We start from the raw sequence: 20,543 nt of genomic DNA on the forward strand, positions 1-20,543 counted from the left end.
GATGACAGCAGAAGTTATTTCAAAAATAAAAAAATTAAAATGAACTGTTTCAAATTATTACGCTCAACAGAGTTCCAAAACATTTTATAGGTTGTAAAGAACTGAAAATGGTCAGTTGTTGAATTTGCAGCAGTAGGAGGTCATATTTACTGAAATCAAAAGCTGTGTCTGTCAAAAACATCTCAACAGGTCAAGTTACATTTTAACATAGAACCCCTTATTTGATAGCAGCTTCACAATTCTTACATCCATTGAACTTGTGAATTTTTGGAGAGTCTCTGCTTGAATTTCTTGGCAGGATGTCAGAGGAGCCTCCCAGAGCTGCTGTTTGGATGTAAACAGCCTCCCACCCTCATAGATCTTTTTCTTGAGGATGCTCCAAAGCGTCTCAGTAGGGTTGAGGTCAGGGGAGGGTGGGGGCCACACCATGCGTTCATCTCCTTTTATTCCCATAGCAGCCAATGATGCAGAGGCATCCCTGCAGCATGAGATGGTGCATTGTCATGCACGAAGATGATTTTGTAACAAAATGCACGGTTCTTCTTTTTGTACCATGGAAGGAAGTGGACAGTCAGAAACTCCACATACTTTCCAGAGATCATTTTCACACCTTCAGGGACCCTAGAGGGGTCGACCAGCTCTCTCCCCATGATTCAGGCCTAAACAGGACTCCGCCACCTCCTTGCTGATGTTGCAGCCTTGTTGGGACATGGTGGCCATCCACTAATCATCCACTACTCCATCCATCTGGACCATCCAGGGTTGCACGGCACTCATCAGTAAACAAGACTGTTTGAAAATGTATTTCTGGGCCCATTGCAGCCGTTTCTGCTTGTGAGCATTGGTTAGGGGTGGCCCAGTAGAAGGTTTATGCATCACTGCATGCCTCTGGAGGATCCTACACCTTGATGTTCGTGGGACTCCAGAGGCAGCAGCAGCTTCAAATACCTGTTTGCTGTTTTCTAATGACATTTTAACAGCTGCTCTCTTAATCCGATATATTTGTCTGGCAGAAACCTTCCTCATTGTACGTTTATCTGCACGAACCCGTGTGTGCTCTGAATCAGCCACCAATCTCTTAACAGCACAATGATCACACTTAAGTTTTCGTGAAATATCTGAGGTTTTCCTACCTTGTCCAAGGGATTCAACTGTTTCACGCTTTTCGGCAGCAGAGAGGTCCTTTTTCTTTCCCATATTGCTTGAAAATGGTGGTCTGCTTAATAATGTGGAACGTCCTTCTTTAGTTTTTCCTTTAATTGGGCTCACCTGGCAAACTAATTATCACAGGAGTCTGAAATTGACGTCAGTGATCCAAAGAGCCCTGAGACACAATACCGTCCATGGGTTTAACCGAAAAACAAAAAATGTAATCTTTATGACACTTACATACAACTTAAATTCATTGTAATTTCACAAATATTTCTTTGTTATTTAATGGATGAACCCGTTAAATTCTAGTTTAATAATGTAAATAAACTTCTAAAATTGGATACAATTAGTTACAAGTAACAGAAAAATATTATTTTTGAATTGACATAGATTCATCTGAGAGAGAGTTTGTATAATTAGAAAAGTTTTCTCAAATATATTGAATATATGCATTTTTATCAGTGTATAAATACACCGATACAGATTAATTTAGAATGAGACAAGACATATATGCTGTCTTCAGTTTAAGACTGAGGTTCTGTTCCCTTTCATTTAGACAGTTTAATGTTAAAGTTGAACTCTCTGAACAAGGAGGATTTTATGCCTTGCCAAATTTCAGAGACCCTGCCTTCTCTGGCTCAAATGTTCTGTTTGGCTTATTTGATTCTTGGGAATAAGGGTATTTAAAATTTCCCACCATGCAGCTACTTCTCATCCAGCAAAACGGATTGTATTTATTCTCAGCTGTACTTTGTGTGTGTGTACAGAAATAAACAACTGATTGCCTGCTTCAGCGCAGCAGAAAATGGTGATAGTTTAAAAATCAAACAGGAGATGTAACTTCAATTGTCTATTGTTGTCTTATTTTGCTATTCTAATTTATTGATGGAGCTGTAAGGTGGCTCGGTGGTTAGCTGCCTCGCAGCAAGAAGATCGCTGGTTCACGTCCTGGTGAGGACACTTGGGACCCCGAGTTTGCATGATCTCCCCGTGCAGTGTGGGTTCTCTCCAGGTTCTCCGGCTTCCTCCCACACAGTCCAAAAACATGTTGAGGTTAATTGGTGATTCTAAATTGTCTGTAGGTGTGAATGTGAGTGTGCTTGGTTGTCTGTCTCTAAGTGTAGCCCTGTGATAGACTGGTGACCTGTCCAGGTGAACCTGCCTTCACCCTGAGTCAGCTGGGTCCGCCCCCCTAGTGCGGATTAAGCGGTGTATAGATGATGAATGGATGATGTATTGATTCATCTTGTCAGGTGTGTCTGCATTGCATTTTTTATAACAATACACTTCTAACATAATCATTTATTATCATCCATTGTGCTGCATTCTAATTGTATTACAAGTCCAGTGAAAATAAAGTGACTGGTTGAAATGTTCACATGGCTGCCTAATAAACTTGATGGTGAACGTGGTTAAAAATAATAAATTTAAGCATGTTTTATGATGTATGAATCCCACAATGGAGCTCTCTGTTCAACACTGTGACCAAACAGGGCAACAGCAGACCCATGAATGTGTGCAAGAAGTGACAAATTCTACTTTTCAAACATGCATTTATTTGATTTTATTCGTGTTCACTGTTTTGCTGCTGCTGAAGTAGCTTCAATAAAAGGAAAATTACACAAAAATGACTATATACACATTACATATTCCAATACTCTGCTATATACAGAATCTGCTTTCAAAGTCAATCTTTCTTTACAGTCACGCTTTGTACAGGCAATGTTAAATACACAGTCTTTTAAAGCTTTTCTATTACAGCCGATTGTCCACTCACTTCCTACTATCCAAACCCTTTATCTCTATGGAACACTTTAATGTTTTTTTTCAAGCATATTTGGTAGGAAACAGTAGGCAGAAATAAACCCAAACAGAAGCTGAAATAGCACAATCACAAACTGGAAAAAGACAAAAAAACAAGTAGGTCCTTAAGTTACACAGCAAAATGGATGAAATATTTTCTATCATCTGTTACGTATCACAGGATGTGGCTCATTGTTGCAGGCTTTTACTGCAGCACGGTTTTCATGTGAAACATCATCTTCAGGCCTTATTCTTGGAACTCGCACCTCTCTGCTGATGTAGCTGTTTCTCCAGAACGAACTGGACCAGTTTCTTCACCCAGGAGGACCGAGGATTCAGGCACACCTTCTCTCCGTTCGCCAGGCCAGCACTGCTCAAAAAGATTTCCCACAATTAGAGTCGCGGATTTCAGAGGCTCCAAGGTCAGGAGGTCAACAGCAGCCCCCATTCCCTCGTGATATTTTTGACCAGAAATGAAATCTCAGTCACGCTTTACTAGCATTATAATGACAAAAAAGGTCAAACTATTGTTTCCGAGGTCGTGTAATTTGCGTAGCAGTTTTGTTTTTATTGAAAAGACAATGAAAAGCATTAAGATGAGAAATAAAAGTAATATACAGACAAACAGAAAAGCTCTAACACTATAACAACGGTCAAGTCTGCTAAAGATAAAAATTAGCACTAAGATACATTAATACCAAGAGAGGAAATTTGCTATAACGTGCTGCAAAATGCTCAAAAAGTGGCAGATTTGGGCGTTTCAGTTAAGATAATTAGTTGTTATCCAGCCCTGCATTTGGGACTTCCAGAGAACACAGCTACGTACAATAGCAATTAGATTTTTAAGGAGCATGGATTATGTCCTTACGCCCATAAATATCTAGATGTATTGCTATTGAGTGCTTTGATACTCCCAAGAACTCACTGCTGATCAGATACATCTGTGGCAACATTGGAGAGAATTCATGAATAGAAATGAAACATCTGCATCCAATTTGATGCTGACAGATACTTGCAAAAACCTCAATTTTCCTACGAAGGGTTGTGATGTTTTCGGTCCTCAAAAATGTTACACGTGAGCAGAAGGAAGAGTTTAAAGCATTTGATGATAAAAGAAAAAACAAGTGACCAATGGAAGTTTGCCACCGGACCAGAGTTCAGCAGCTTATAAGCACATCTGTATCCCAGATCTGTTCAGCTATGTCTGTATTTGCAATCCTTGTTACACATCATGTTATTCACTGAGTCCAAATACATGCACCCCATGTTTAAAAGTACATGTACAAGTATTCTGCTTTTCTGACAGGCGTATTTTTACTGCCACCGTTGCAAAAACCCTGTGAAACCAGCACCACCGTCTGCTTTGACAAGTGAAGATTCCCTCATTGTTTTCCCCTGCAGATGTTAATATTCTTGCATTCCATTTAGTTCTTTTCCTCCTTTTTTTCTGATGTTGCCATTTTGGGATGGACACTTGTGCCACGTTTGGCCGCAAGATCCTTATTGGGTTAAACATACTACTCTAAAAACATTTAATCATGGAAAGCAATGTGACAGAAAGTAAAGAAAGAAAAGAAAAAAGAAAAAAAATGACTTGCAATCAGCGCAAAAACTGTCAGTTCACTTTCAGGTCAAGCATTGGCCAGTTCCTGCTTCTCAAATGTGAGGACTTTCTGCTTATACAAGTGTTTCTAAATGATTTATGGATCATGCTGACGATTGTTTCAAAATATTAAAGTCCAAGTGGCCTATAAAGATGCCAATAAAAGTTTGTTTTGTGTTTATAAAATGATCTCATCTTTCTATGTGCTGAGCAGTTTTCTGAAAAGTTACCCCTTTGAGGCAATAGATCTTAATTTTTATCTTTTTTTTTTTCAATAAGTATGAGCACCGAACAAAAGTAAAAATCCCTAAAACAACTTTTTAAAGTGATGATTCATCTAGTAAACAAGAAAGCAACTTGCTGAGTAGCTTATAGTGACAGTCGATTGCTTGTTGCAACCTTTCTTAGAATGCAGAAGTGTCTCAGTCAGCAGGATGACTTGGGTGATGAGTTCACTTACATAACTTCTGTTTCGGGGCAGTGGGGCCCTTCAGGGACGAGCTTGATGCTCTTCAGGCTGTCGGGTGGGATGATCCTCGACTCCACCTGCAGGCAGCGACAGTGCGTGTTGTAGTCCCTGCTGATTGGCGGCATACCTGTCATCAACACACAGTCAGTCAGAATACAGAGTTTAAGCAAAAAAAATAAAAATAAATGAAAACTTGTTTTTTGTTTTTTGTTTAAATGAGCAAAGTTTTTGTAAATCCCTTGTGAACAATAACTCAAACACATTGCTTTGGTTGCTGTTCATCCAAAGGGTCAGAACAAGCTGATGTTTTCAGTTTAGTGTTGCGAAATGTTTAACAAAAGAAATCTAGTCACGTCTCTTTTTTTGACATTATCAGCTCAACAGATACTCTCTAGTGGAATCACAAACATCGATAGTGTCTGAGCGTGAAGTGGTTTTGAAGTTGGTTTTGGTTTTGGTTTACGGTTGTTGCCCGAGGCCATCCTCCTCCACATATTTCCGCTGCTTGTTTTTTGGATGACTTACGAGGAACCTGGCATTGCCTTATCATGCTGATGACTAAACACTGCCACACTACACCCAGAGGCTTCAATCAAGTGCTGACAGACCCACTTTCTAACATGTCGTCACAACTACCAGCCTCAGTATTGTAACATTCCTCTTTTGTCTCTTCCGGTCAACTTCCTGTTCCTTCCAACTTAAGTACTGACAGTCACTGTCGAACAAAGTGGATTTCTCCTCTTGCTAATAACTGAAAAGTTAGCTGCATGATGATGAAACATTCACCAATCTGTTGGAATGTGACTCAGACACACCACTTAAATACAAAGTGGAAGGATCACATCTGCGGATTCCAACTTATGCACTTCATTTTTTTTCTTATTGTTATTGACAAGTAGCAATGCAGCACAAACATTTTGTCGTGAAATAATTAGAAACTCCCTGAAATGTGTGAGAATATTTCTTCTAACCGATTCTCACAAAGGAGACAGCCAGTCATAAAATGTAATGCGTCAATTCCTGCTTCAAAATTCCTCTACAGCTGCAAAGTAAATATTATTTTTTCACCCCAACAATTTGACGGCTTAACAGCCTGTCTTGATTCTCCATTTCAATGTAAATGTTGTTTAAAGATAAATGAGTGCATCTCTGAACACAGTCACATCTACCAGTGACTTTAAACTGTTCATCTAACCTGATGAGCTGCACTTAGAGATTCAGAAATATTTACTCACACACCGTTTCCGGGAACAGTTCTTACCATTAATGATGACCAGCAGGGCCCCGAGCACGACCAGGATGCAGAGTTTCATCTTGTTTAGGCTGCTGTTCGTTGAGCTCTTGAGCGCAGATGAGAAGCATAAAGCTGTTGTGACTGCTCACATACATCTCTGCTCCTGTATTTATACGTATAGCTGTCATGTGCTTCTCAGCTGTGGGAATATTTTTTTAAAATTACCCAGGCCAGTCACTGTGTATGTGTAATCTGCATGTTTGGTTTCACTTTGCCACATTCACATGTGCAGCAGAAGGCAGTCATGGGACGGTAGGTTCAGGGACCGACCAGAGGCCGCGTTGAGGTCTAGACGGTGTCGCTGTGGTCGGCGACCACAGAAATGAGTCAGAAGATGAGGGTCTGTCTGGTTGGTAGCTTCATTTCTCTTCTACTTATCACAGAGAAATATTGTCATACAATCATTCTGCTGTTTTTCCCCTTCTGATTCTGGGAAAGGAAAATGATAAAATGATCATCAGATACTGCTCTGTAAACAGTTATGCTTGTGACTACCGGGCATAACATACACTGTAGATAGAGCTGTTGTTGATGTCAGTAGTCTTTTTTTTGCTGGAGGCTTGTTTTGACCCTGCACATACTGTATAATACAGCGAAATAGGCCACATAGTGTTTGTTTCTCAGCTCACTTGGCGCTAGTATGCTCGGCTGTTATTTTGTGCAAATTTTTATTTATCTGAGGTCATTCAAACAGAATGAATCAATATTTTAAGCACTGACTCAGACGCGTGGTCGTGGAAAACTGACAGAGAGTTATGACCAAACTTTGCAGTTTCATGACCTTTCTGGAAAGTTGTAGCATCTTTTAGCTCATCGTATCGGTATGTAGGCCCGCGACTCTACCAGAGTTGTTCACTCTCAACTACACATTTACACAATTCCTTCCCAGCACCAAATGGCAGACTGACACAGTTAGTAAATAGCTTGTGGTCCAAGTGGAGCATTTGGTAGCTAAAAAGCAGCTGGTATTTCTCAGTGGGGCTGGTGGAGACCAAAAACAGAGCAAAAAAAAGTCTTCATATAGCACATTAAAAACAAACAAACAAAAAAACAAAACAGGTGTTATGACAAAGTGCTTTCCCGTAAAAAAAAAAGAAAAGAAAAGAAACATAAAGATTAGGATTATGAATTAACCTAACAAGTTCAGACATTGGTATTAAGACTCTATATTGTAATTTATGGTGTGGGTTTATCTAAGCACATTACATGTTAGGGAATAAAACTCATCAAAAATGATATAAAATACTACTTTTCCTGACAGTAATACAAAATAAGCCTGAAACCCCACCGTACTAATTATGGAGAATAACCTAATTAATGTAATAATGTAGCTAAGACCTTATGCTATCATAAATTAGGGAACAAAATATTGATTTATTGGTATTTGTCAGGCCAGAAGTGTTTACAGGCCAGCTTCATGATGCCATAACATGTGTAATCTGTGGATGAAGCTTAGTTTGTTGTAGAGTTGTGACGTTTTGTGGCGAAACTAAAAGACTGATTCAAATTATTGGTAGTTTGGTGAATGAAGTGGTGTTTGATATATATTTTGATTTAACTTTCACTTAGATTTCAAGTCATACGAGTTTAGTTAAAACACTTTTGTACAAATTCCACACAGTTAATATTCATTCAACTAAAGATCTACTTAAATCTGTAAAAGCCTGAACTATCATAACCTGTTGAAGATTTTGAGATAGAAGGCATGATGATAGATAATCAGACAGATAGAAACCACAATCACCGCAGCAGTGGCAAAAACTGACATCATCTGTCTGATTTGACTTAAGAAATATTACTCTCTTATGATTAAAGGCACATGTCTTTATAGACAGTGGGGACAGAAATGTGGGGCAGAAGTGGGTCATAATGCAGAGCCTTGAGGCCACATGACTGTAAGAAATGAAATGATGCGTTTCAAGATGACTTGGCAAAACTGTCATCTGCTGAAAACAAGCTTGAGGGGACTTCACATAATGAAGACACTAAATTAACTCGCAAATGAAAGTGACGTAAAAAAGTATTTCTCCAGTTTGTTTGGACGATACAAAAATCCCAAATTAAAGAAATATAAAATCAGTACTCAGATAGTTCTGGTAGTGCTCTTCTAATATGCTGGTGTTGTTAAAATGCGACATACAGGCCACAGTAAAGCACAGTAGAGGAGAGACGTGAGGTTTGTATGGAAACCAGCTGGAGAAGTTTTAACAGTGTTAGTGCAATAATTTGAAAAAGAGGACATCAGAGATTATAGTGTTGTCATTCTACTTCTTCTTTTAAGCTCAAGAAAGAGTGACGAGGCAGTAAGCAGAAAAGAGTGAGAATCCTGTTGACCTGTTTGAGGGCCGCTGTGTTTAGCTGTTGTGTTGTATTTACTTATCAGCCACGTGCAGCATGGCCTACGCTCTGGCCAGAATCCACTCCAAGCTTTCGCAAACAGAACTTTTGGATTCACGTTTTGATTACAAGCTACTGCCCTCGTATTTATTTTTGGACCGCAAACCTGTTTGATTGCACAATACAGGCGCAAAAATAACTCCCAGGAGTTGACCGTGTTTTCCATCTAGTGTCCTGTAAAGCAGAGATGCTGACAGTTTCCATGGTTCAGGATTCATGTTTTTTACCATTATCCATAGAAAATGAATCAAATTTGAAACCTCACACGCTGCAAAAATACTGTTTCCATCAATTATTTGGAGCTCTGACAACTTCTCATGAAGTTATGTTCCACTAGGAAACCACACTGAGTCAGGGGAATTAGCTTTTCCTCTACAGCCAAAGCCTTTTTTTTCTTATTACGAGTCTCTATTAGTGAAATTGTCTTGGTAGGTTCAAATTGGGACTTAAAATCTTGAACTCAAGGTGAAGAAACATTAAGTTATCAGGTCAATTTCATTAAGCTACCTCAATTGGAATTTAGTTTTAAATCAACTCATATAGATATTTGAATTTAAGTTGCACACAATATGTCATGTGGGGGGATCTGGGAACCCAGGACGCAGACACAGGTACAGGCAGACAGACAGGTGAATATAACAAAGGGATTGATGAAAAGATAGATAAACAGAAACCAATACAGAGGGAGGTAACTAAACATAGAGGGGGGAAAACCAGAACAAATTTCCAAGGGGGCAAAACTACCCAAAACCTAGAAAACTCTGATCAAAGAACAGAGGGGGAATAAACCTAATGAATTCTAAGATAAAAAAAAAAAACAAAGCTACTCAAACAAGCGGGGATACGCACAGAAAGGGGACGAAACAGAGGGTCCAGACAGGCTCGGGGAATCCAGGCTGGAACTGGTGGCAGGAGAAAGCTGGCTGGGACAATGTAGGCTGGAGACAGAGCGGGGACTGGCACAAACATGCGGGAGAGGAATGTCTATGGACTGGCAGGGTGTGGTGAATGAACAGAGTCTTTATGGGAGCTGTGGTGATTGTGGGCAGGTGAGTCCGGAGTTGCAGCTGTGGGTGATTGTCCTTGACTGGGTGCTGAGATGCACAGAGGAAGAGAGGGACCAGGCAGGGGCCGAAACAAGGATCCTGACACAATATTAAGCTCATACAATTATCAGCATTATTATGACAAATCAAAAACAATGTCTGCAGCTTAAAAGGCTTATCAAAATCAGTAAATTTGATTTTCTTTCGTCCTGCAAGCAGGCATTTAATTAGGTGGTGGGAATAGGCCCTTCGAATTGCGTAGTTCAGAATACAGTTTGAATGTGGAGTTTCCATTCGTAGTGCTGCTCCGTCTGCATGCTGACTGAAAATGACTGCTCTGAGGATAGAAAGGGGCCAAGAAAACAGGAAGAAATAAAACATCTTGCATTCACAGTCAGCCTCTCAGCCCAACCATCACTTCAGCCTTGGCTGAAATAGCTCAACAGCCACTGGATAGATTAACTTAAAATCCCTGCAGGTAAAAGTCAAACAATCCTGCTGACATGTGAATGTTTTTAACAACTGCTTCTGTCTGTTTGCTTTAACCATGACTGTGTATAGAATTGTGTTGATCCAAAAAGTCACGTTTTGAGAATAGAACAGTCTTGAAAATAGAAAATACTTACAACAATACAGCTACCTAAAGGATGAATTTGCCGTTTCACTGGCTGTTTTGAACTGAAAAATAACTATTCTTTCTAATAAATGACAAAGAATTCAATCATTTAACAAGTCCCAGTTTTATTGTAGTTCTGTGTCCCTGAAGCATAATGTGTCAGTTGTGTACATTATGCGTTCAACCTTATAAAAGCAAACTTGTCACAAACACACACAGATATACAGAATGTACACATGCATTCACATGTATTTAAAACAATATTTTTAAAAAAAATCTTCAAACTACTTAAATAAATTGTGCACAAACCTATTAACACTGCTCATATTCACAGTAATTTATTGCAATAGATATTACTGATCTTCACGTCATGTCAGCTTTATCTAAATCACAATCAATGCCTATATATTATTATTAATATGCTATGTGTGCAGTTTGGGAAAACAAACAAACTGTCCTTTTTAACCAGGGGTTAACCAGTGTCCCTGGATAAACACTCTTCACCATATGTCTCCTAAATCCTCAGAAGCTCCCTTCTGGCTGACAAAGAATTCCATATTTTACACTTTCACATCTCGCTGTCAGTTCAAGCTGCCAGTTTCCAAAGTAGTTACTGATAGTTTCATATATTTTTAGTGTTGTGCCACCAGTGCGATAGTATATTGACACAAACTACATCAACCGTACTGCCAGGCTGCAAAGCTGTGCTTCCAACTGACATCCCACCTCTATTACACCAGTTAAACACACAGGCGATGTGCATTACGATGACGTCGGCAGCGCTGTGGCTGATTCTGTGGCTGATTCTGTGAGTGATGCTGTGGCTGATTCCATGAGCTCCGTGGCTGATTCTGTGCCTGACACTGTGGCTGATGCTGGGGTTGTCTTTTTTGCTGCTGGGCTGATGACGTTCACCTTATTAGCACGTGCCATATTCTGCCTGTGAAGCAAACACATGATGGTCAGCCATTTTTAAACCTCTGCTATGTGACATCAAAATGCCTGAGATGGAAAAAAACAAACAAACATTTGCAATACTTTCAAAACATACAGCAGTTATTCCCAAACCTTCTGGACGCTTGGTCACTTTGCTTTACTTTACTTTTAGAGCAAAATACGTAAAATTCTCTTGCAAGTCACCAGAAAGACAGTAAATATTTGATGCAGCAGAAATACGTCTTCTTTAAATTGCTTTTCGTCTTCTTACCACCAGTCAGCTGGAAACCTCTAACAAACAGGTTTTTGCAAGAAAAAGTGTAGTAGCAAAGAGAGATTCAATGTCTGTGTAACTGCGCATTAGAAACCTATCAGAGAACTACGCAATGACATGTTGCTGTCTTTGCTCTTTTTTTCTATGCACTCTCACTGATAAAAGCCTCGTGTGCAGAGTGTTGCACCTACGCCCCAGCGTGACCGTTGACCTTCCCATGACCTTTTTTTTCTTCTTCTAAATTAGGTCATGGGGACATGTTAAACAAAAGTGAAAGAAAACACTTCTTTTAACTTTACTTACTGTCTTACTTGCAGGAGTTTTTTGGTGAATGCTGAGCCAGGGTCAAGACACTTGGTAGTGCCATTTTTCAGTGTGACTCTGTAGGAGAAACAGAAAACTTTAGCCTTAGACAGTTGTCTAATCAACGCCTAATTATGATAATAGTAATTGTTGTTTTTTTTGCTCATGTCACTGTAGGTACTCACATGACTTCTTGCTTGTTGCAGTAAGCACGAGGCTCATATGGAGTGACTTGAGCGATGAGGGAAGAGTTCACAGCTTGGATTGGTTTATTGCACAGGCATCGCGTCACAGCTGGAAGAAGGAGACAATATAAATAGTCTGCTCTGCAGTATATACAGTCTCATCTTTCATGTTTCTCAGACATGCAATCAAGCTGCATAAATGCACAAGAGCTTTGCATAATACAATAACTGTGCACACTTACGAACTGAAGAGCAAATCGCTATGCAGGCCAAGAGAATAATGCACTGGATTGTCGCAGTCCCCATCATCTTCAGTGGTCGGTAATGAACGAGTGAAGCTCGAAAAGTATCTACTGAATCCTGACTCTCTCTCTGCTGTGTGTTTGCTTCACTCCTCGGATCTCCTCAGCGTGCCAGACTGTGAGCACAACGTTTCTGCTCCTCATTTTTATACAGTCTCGTTGGGTGGAAACTGGCTAGGAGTGACTTCCTAAGAAGTGGCTGAAAGAAATATTTTTTTTCAAGCCAGCTTTGTAATCTATCCATTTTTCCTCAGAATCCACTTTACTCAAGTTTCACTTCCGTTTGAACATGCGTGGTGCTGCCTGTCATGTTGGGACACATCTGCTCTCAGAGACATTAGCTGATGCTCCAGTCAGATGAGTCAGATTTCTTATCTGGTGCAAACATTAACTCCTACAAACTGAAGCATTGTTACTGGAATTGGGTTCCGAGCGCACTGACTGCATCTGTGGTGATTTGAAATACAGGAAGGCTTTTCTTTAAGATTCCTTTTTTGGCATTTTTGCTTCTATTGGACAGTAAACAGTGGACAGAAGCTTGAAAAGACATGACGTGTCCTCTGCAGAACTTAAAATGATCATACCTGGGACATTGCCATTTTGAAGCTACATCACCTTCTTAAGAGTGATCAGATATTTTCCTGGGGTACTTTTAATGCCACTTTCTATTTACTGGTTATAGAGCTGCTTATTTTATTGCACTGTGACCCTTCATTCATTCAAAAGTCCATCTTAGAACAGGCTGAAGCCTTAATGTGGAATAAATCTACTCTACTTTTGCACATCTGTACTTAACCTTCTTGCTCCAACCACATTTCATGATCTTAATTAGCTTAATTAGCTGATGAACTTTGCTCTGTTGTCTGTTGCCTCAGCTGTCATCACAAGACCTAAGAATGAAGCTAAGGCTCTCTTTTAATTCGGTTAAATCATATTAAATGTAATATATGCAGCGCCAGTGTCAGAGCAAGAATCATCTCAGGGCACAGGTCTGGACTTGACAATGTGTGTGGGAAACACCTCCAGGTTATGTTCGCACTATGAGTGAGAAAGTTGCAACACTGTTAACGTCATAGTTTAAAAATAAAAGGGCAGATAGTACTCAGTAATACCTGATGCTAAGAAAAAACCTTCTTTTAGTCCATTTTTTTTTGTCATTCCTTTTTAATATTAGTCAGAACTTAAGTTGAAATGACCTTTGCTCAATGGGTATTTTTAGAAAAGAAATTTATTTAGTTCCTTCTGGTCTATTTATTTCTAAGACTTCCATTCAAGTCAACATCCATCCATCCATTATCTATACACCGCTTAATCCTCATTAGGGTCGCGGGGGGGCTGGAGCCTATCCCAGCCGACTTAGGGCGAAGGCAGGGGACACCCTGGACAGGTCACCAGTCTATCACAGGGCTACACTTAGAGACAGACAACCAAGCACACTCACATTCACACACACGGACAATTTAGAATCACCAATTAACCTCAACATGTTTTTGGACCTTGTTGAGGAAGCCGGAGAACCCAGAGAGAACCCACGCTGCACGGGGAGAACATGCAAACTCCACGCAGAAAGATTCCGGTGCCCCCACCGGGACGCGAACCGGCAACCTTCTTGCTGCGAGGCAACAGTGCTACCAACTGCACCACCCTGCAGCCCGCTCAAGTCAACATTCTAGTCAAATTTCAATCAAGTTTGTCTAAATAGCAGCTTTTTTCAAATAAAAAAACCATGAAAGGATTCAAACTTCTGACAGAGAGCACCAGGAAGGAGTTTAAAAACCTGATTTTTGTGCTTTGGCAGTGGGCAGATCACACCTAAAACACATAATGCTCAACTAGCTGGTACAATAGAGCTGATATTAACAAAATGTGTTGGTTTATCATTGACTTTTCTTAACAAAAGTATCAGTGTTGACATTGATTTTGGTAATTCTTGCCCCTTCAAGATTGACAATCCCAATTTGTGTTGTAACCGTGCGGCTCTTTTAGCACCTACGCACTGCTGACGTAAGACTTACTGGTTCACCCTCACTGCATGCATTCATCAAGCACAGCGTTACAAACAGAGTGATAGCATCTGGTCACAGCGTTTCACAACATGAGAAGATTTCCCAATAACCCCTGTAGCGTGCAGTGATAACATCGGGAGTAAAGGAGGAGTTGTTGTGGAGCAGTGTGAGAGTGTATGCACAGGTGTGTTTGCAGAGACGTCAGCCAGGAGACAAGTGATTCTTCAGTAATTACCTTTCCGTATGAAGGCAAATACTGCCTACTAACAGCTGAACTGTTGATATTATATTATTTGAATTTTTAAACCAGACAAAAATATATACCAAGAAAATAAAGGATTAACACTGTGGTCAATACACAGCAAAAGTGTCCTGGCAGACCAGAGAGGGGAAAAATCTGTGTGTTAGTGTTTGCAGCTAATTCAGGGTGCTGCTTTCTGTGTTTAGCTTGAAGTGAAGTTTACTTGGAAACCGTAGGAGAGTGGCACTACTCCCTGTGTGATATGGATGTAGTTAGAATGACCCGTGTTTAGTTGGGCCGTTTTGATTGAACACAACTTGGCATAAAGGGCAGATTCACAGAATTTGCAATCTGCAAGATAAGGCCACATAATTAGCCAGAAATGCAGGATCTATCTTAGTGGACATGTTTATTATTCACCCGATTGCCAAAAGTGGATAAATATGTGTCTTTTGGATGACCTCGGTGAGTAAAGTCCGTTAATCTTAACGTGACTTAATTTTCAAAGCACAAGTACAAGTTGTCTTTGAGACGAGAAGCCAGAATCTGCTTAATACATTTAGTTGATCAATAAGTTTTATAAACAATGGCAGATTTGCATTCTTTTTTTATTTTCTAAGTTTAAAGAAGGGCTGCTCTGTGCTTAGTAACCGTCGCCTCGCAGCAAGAAGGACACCCGGGATCTTTCTGCGTGGAGTCTCCATGTTCTCCCCGTGCAGCGTGGGTTCTCTCCAGGTTCTCCGGCTTCCTCCCACACAGTCCAAAAACATGTTGAGGTTAATTGGTGATTCTAAATTGTCCGTAGGTGTGAATGTGAGTGTGCTTGGTTGTCTGTCTCTAAGTGTAGCCCTGTGATAGACTGGTGACCTGTCCAGGGTGTCTCCTGTCTTCACCCTGAGTCAGCTGGGATAGACTCCAGCCCCCCCATGACCCTAGTGAGGATTAAGTGGTGTATAGATGATGGATGGATGGATGGACGTTTAAAGAATTTTGTCATACAGCCTCACATGTTAAAGCTACTTTTAGCAGTTTTTAGATGATCTGTGAGTCTGTATCGTTTTTCTTTCAGTGACAGTGGGATGCATTTAAACTCTGTGGGTGGACTAAATTCATTCCAAACTTGTCCCATATTTGGAATGGTTCTGATTTTGTATTTAAAAAAAAAAAAAAAAAAGACCCAACAATAACTTAATTTAACACACACACACTAAGATTCCAAAATGTCTCTTCTCATAAACTACAAAAGACAAGAGATTCTGAGGAGTTTCAGCTCTAACAATGCATCATGGGAAGTCCTCTTATGTGCCGGCTTTGTTTTATAAACTAAATGTCATGAGCTGGGTGGCCTCACACTTGTTCATTCAGTCAACTCATCATTTTAACTCAAAATGACTCAAGCTATAAGAACTCGTGTCCTTGATGGTGTGACAATAAAAAATAAAAAAAAAGTCACATTTTTGGTTCAATTAATCACACATTTCCAAAACGTAAACTAGAAGAATGATTTCATGGAATTCCTTTATAACGTTTAACAGTGTAGGAAGCACCTGTTTCCTGAAAGGAGAGCAAAAAGGCAATGTGTTAGACTAGTTCCTTTTACCATCAGTGTGCCACACAGGATTCTGGTGAAACCGATTTAAAACAGCTAAACAAATAATCCCTACTTAGGTCAGTTTCTTTGGAAAAATGAGCTTGTCCACGTGTCCCTGCAGTGTTTGTACAGATAACAGGAGGAATGTGGAGAAAAGAGGCAGTGGGAAGAATTGTATTTGTTAACTGTTTTGCTTTTAAGTCCTAGACTCTGAGGAAAACGTGGGTCTTGATAATCAAAAAAATTTACGTTTAGCAGAGCTTGGTATGAGCTTGTATCGTCATTTGTTGAACATCATGCTCATAAATACCACCTGCAGCATGCTTTAGTCTCTTCTTGTTTAAACACAGCTTACACTCTCAGCTGAACGTGTGCTGCAAGAGAAAAAAAAAAAGGGAAATGTACACAATCCTCAGCGCCTTTGATTACAAGCCATCCCATGACTATCGTGTTTCTCAACTTCCTCCCTTTCCTGCTTATTGTAAATGATTCTAGCATGTGCTCGCTGGGAGCTACGGAATTTCCTAAATACTCCTGTAGACGTTTAAAAAAAGACCCCAAGCACTCCAAGGTCCAAGTGTGCCACATGTTGTACACCTCACGTGCCTTAAGTGCCCCTTTGGACAGCCGCCGAAGTAACCCTTGTGGTAAAGTTCCCCCCAGTGATACCTCTGTGGTGAAAAAGTTTGCAGAATGTTTTCTTGTTATTGTACAGATTTTGCCAGCGTTGTTTTTGAAATATACAAAAAAGTCCATAAAAATTGCAACAACAACTGAGAAATGTACACGTCTAGTAAGAAAAAACCTATAACAACCCATAACTATGACTAAGCATTTCTATACTCTTAGTAAAATAGGGTTTTGCAACATAAAATACAGTTTGCAAGTGTGTCATAATTTCTTTTCTGTTAGCTTTGAGTTTAATACTGTAAATATATTTGTAAAATTGGACACATATTTAAAAGGTTTGTCATTTTCTAGAGATTTGTGTATTAAATGAGAGACATCTTGTATAATTACAGATGTTTTCACACAAAAAGAATAAAAATGTTGGATGGATGTGTGTTCATTAGTGCATAAACACTGACAATCAGTTTTTATTATTATGTATAGAATTTATCAGATTATCATTACTTTTTTCATTGATTTTACACACATGTATATATTATTCATCAAAAAATAAAAAGCAAGACAAACCAACAAAAACATGAGCTCATGTAAAATTGTGGCTAGAAAATGTGTTCTACATTTACTGGGGTTTTTTTGTTTGCTTTTTTTTACAATGTGGTTTTTGGATTTATTTATTTTTTCGTACAGGGCATTTAACCTAAAACTGTTCCCTAGTGTCCATCTAGTAGACCCATGACACATCTAAATCAGTATTTGGTCCGTTTAATTTCTCTCTGCTGAAGTATCCCTCAAGAGCCCCTCTTATCAATCCATTTGGCTCCTAAGTGTCTTTGTGGTCAAACCAAGTGCCTCTTTTGTTTTGAGTGTCCCTCTGCTAATGCTGAGTCCCGAATTGAAGTGTGATTGGTCCGACTACACTTCTGGGGTGTCCGACTGACCCCAGGCCCACTGTGGCCGGGCCAATGGCCTCTTTGAACATCCCAAATGCCCCTTGGCTTTGGTGTCCCCAAATGCAAATTTGCCTCTAAAAACTCCCCAAGCACCCTGGGTAAACTCAAATGCCTCAGAGTGTTCTTCAAGTGCCCCCTAAGATCCACTGAGATCAGAGCAGTATTTCTGTGTTTCCACTTTCTTTCTGAATGAAATCTGCATGGAGGCGACTACAAGAGGAAAAACAAAGGCAGTGATGACCTGAAGGCCAGAACCGTGAACATGTAACAACACTTAAATAACACTTAAATACCTGTTAACTACATTATTTTGCCCAAAATTCCTCCGAGGTGTAAAAGAAAAAATCCCACATTGCCTGGGATCATGGTTCATGCAAATCACCAAATTGAGGCTGTTAACTACAAATTTTACAGAGCTGTTAACAAGAGCTTGTAAAGTTTTTGGCATTGGCAGGTAGAAGCTGCTGCTTTTCTGTTTTCAGTGCATCAGTGGAGCTTTTAGTCTGAGTAGGACATCTAATGGTTTGGTGTGGTAATATCTAGTTTTATTTTAGTTTTTTTTGTGTGGTGCAATATCACCACTCAGTGGCCTGGAAATCTAGGGAGCCACCATGATCTGCATAGTCACTCTGTTGTCATAATTCTGTATTCGTCTCTACCCTCATGATGTTTCTACTGTTTGCTATCAAAAAGAAACATTAAATCCCCCCAAAAAATAGACATTTGGTGTGACTCCCAGTATTGGTGGAATAATGATTCTTATGCTACCACTACAATGTGTATATGAATCATCTCACGTATGTTACATCATGTTTAATGACATGTGTAATGAAACTGACAAATGATATGCTCCATTTATAGCTATCATTTTTTAAAATGTTTTGAAGACGCCCAGTGTAAATATGGGGAAGTGAATGAAAAAGAAATAGTTGATAATGAAACTATGTCCGAGCCACCTTTCACTTTGACGCAGGTTGATGCACTGATGCACTGCTGCGCTGCGAGAGAGTATTTACGGATTTGTAAGTAACAATGGATGAATATCAATACCCGTTGTTCTTTAAGGCGAAGGAGCTTAGAGGCAATGAGAAGGAGAAGATCAGGAGGTACTTTCAGAAAAGAAGAGACTCTGGGGGAGGTGATTGTGGATTTATCGAAAAGGTCAGAGATAAAACCTACCGAATCTGCTTCAAGGAAAAGAAAGGTAAGAATATTATTGAGTTCTAAAGCACTGTAACTTCATTATACTTTAGTTACCTGTGAGTCTGTTACTACTGGATTAAGTTTTTATCAACATGCTTTTAGACCTGGAAAGAGTTTTGGAAAGAAAAGTGCACATCATCGATCTGTCTTGGGAAGAGCTCCACCTGACTGTGAGCCGGACCGATTCTCCTCACAGCCCCGGACACACAGATCAGCCATCCAGCAGCCACTCACAGGTGGGTTGATACTCAGTCTTCATTGTCACAATGCACCCAGAAATATATTTTAAAGGAGTTCATTGAAAAATCAACCTAGTTTTTCTTTTAAAACCCAGAATTATCAAAGTGGCATCACTTCACTTGAACATTTGATGAAGGCAGCAACATACTAAATGACTTAAATGACTTTCAAGCAAATACAGCATGAAAAATCAATATGTTTTATGAGTTATGCAAACATAAAAATTACAAATATGTTTTTCTTCCTGTAGCCAGTGCACTTATGGCACCCAGAGAAGTCTAATTTTTGCATGCACCATTTATAGCATTACATGTAATTCTGCAACTGTGTGTGTCTAGAATAGAAGAATAGAACAGAATAGAACTTTATTGATCCCTTTGGTGTCTACACACTTCTTTGGGATTTCGGGAGGTGGTGCTGTGTGAAAAGACTGAGCTCAAATCTTACAAAACCAATCACAGAAATGTAGCAAAATAAAACTGATAATTTCAAATCATGTGATAAGTTAGAACTCAGCAGTGTGACTCTGGCCTTTAGGAATCTTGTGGTATTTGATGCCAGCATTTATATAACAGCAGCACAGAAAGCTTGAGCCAACCAGAAAAACCAGTTCAGCAGAAGTCACAAGTAGCGTCAACATTTCAGCTTTGAAATGTTGTGTTACTGTTTTACCACCGAGGTTACAGTTTCGTTAACTAGCTCAGGTATATAAAGTCTTACAGAACATACTGATTGAGTTTGCATTGCTATAAGCTTCTATAAATGTTCTGCTATTTTTCTATCATAAATTTTCGACAGCAAAAGCAAAAGGTTTAAAGAAGTGTTGTCACTTGAACACTTTCCTCCTGTATTACCTAAAAGACAAAACAAAGCATCTACGATTGCAAAAACAACTTTCTTCAACTGGTTGAATTACTGCAGCACAAACTCATTCATTTATTTGATGTTTTTACTCTTTAGACGTGTGCAAAAGGGAACACTAAAGGTCTTGAGAAGATTTTCAAGATAGACATTTTTCTCCTGTATTACCTGAGAGACAACCCCAAAGCATCCAAAGTATTAAAAAAGCAACTCTCCTCAATCGGCTGCACAGTGGAGTTCAACATAGATGAAGAGGAGGCAGTGGTGAGGGGGGATATTGAGAAGGGGCCTGGAGGGGCGTCTGGTGGTGCTGCAGAGAAATGGGAGCTACAAGTTGATCGGGTCTTTATCAATCTCACTGACAGCTACCTCTGCCATCATGTGTTTGATCGAAAACAAATCAAAATGCTGCTGCAGGACTCTTCCTTTGCAAATGATGAC

At 39.7% G+C, this 20,543-nt stretch overlaps 3 protein-coding genes across 3 annotated transcripts in view; 1 reads left to right on the forward strand and 2 right to left on the reverse strand.

Annotated features, from left to right (window-relative positions):
* Nucleotides 1-2,708: 2,708 nt before the first annotated feature.
* Nucleotides 2,709-6,421, reverse strand: cxcl19 (chemokine (C-X-C motif) ligand 19). Its single transcript, XM_008286393.1, has 3 exons — nucleotides 6,289-6,421; nucleotides 5,019-5,154; nucleotides 2,709-3,325 (listed from the first exon to the last, which is right to left on the reverse strand). The coding sequence occupies exons 1-3, from the start codon at nucleotides 6,338-6,340 to the stop codon at nucleotides 3,196-3,198; spliced, it is 318 nt and encodes a 105-aa protein (XP_008284615.1). The 5' UTR covers nucleotides 6,341-6,421; the 3' UTR covers nucleotides 2,709-3,195.
* Nucleotides 6,422-10,484: 4,063 nt separating this feature from the next.
* LOC103360590 (C-X-C motif chemokine 2-like) lies at nucleotides 10,485-12,555 on the reverse strand. Its single transcript, XM_008286394.1, has 4 exons — nucleotides 12,321-12,555; nucleotides 12,079-12,187; nucleotides 11,894-11,971; nucleotides 10,485-11,320 (listed from the first exon to the last, which is right to left on the reverse strand). The coding sequence occupies exons 1-4, from the start codon at nucleotides 12,385-12,387 to the stop codon at nucleotides 11,143-11,145; spliced, it is 432 nt and encodes a 143-aa protein (XP_008284616.1). The 5' UTR covers nucleotides 12,388-12,555; the 3' UTR covers nucleotides 10,485-11,142.
* Nucleotides 12,556-18,798: 6,243 nt separating this feature from the next.
* LOC103360599 (poly [ADP-ribose] polymerase 14-like) overlaps nucleotides 18,799-20,543 on the forward strand; it is a 15,796-nt gene continuing 14,051 nt past the window's right edge. The window contains exons 1-3 of the mRNA XM_008286405.1: nucleotides 18,799-19,002; nucleotides 19,104-19,237; nucleotides 20,202-20,538. Coding sequence (XP_008284627.1) covers nucleotides 18,831-19,002; nucleotides 19,104-19,237; nucleotides 20,202-20,538 — 643 coding nt within the window. The 5' untranslated portion in view covers nucleotides 18,799-18,830. The remainder of the gene's footprint in view (nucleotides 19,003-19,103; nucleotides 19,238-20,201; nucleotides 20,539-20,543) is intronic.

This window comes from Stegastes partitus, unplaced genomic scaffold (genome assembly GCF_000690725.1).
Source record: "Stegastes partitus isolate 25-593 unplaced genomic scaffold, Stegastes_partitus-1.0.2 Scaffold453, whole genome shotgun sequence".
In the NCBI taxonomy this organism is placed as follows: domain Eukaryota; kingdom Metazoa; phylum Chordata; class Actinopteri; family Pomacentridae; genus Stegastes; species Stegastes partitus.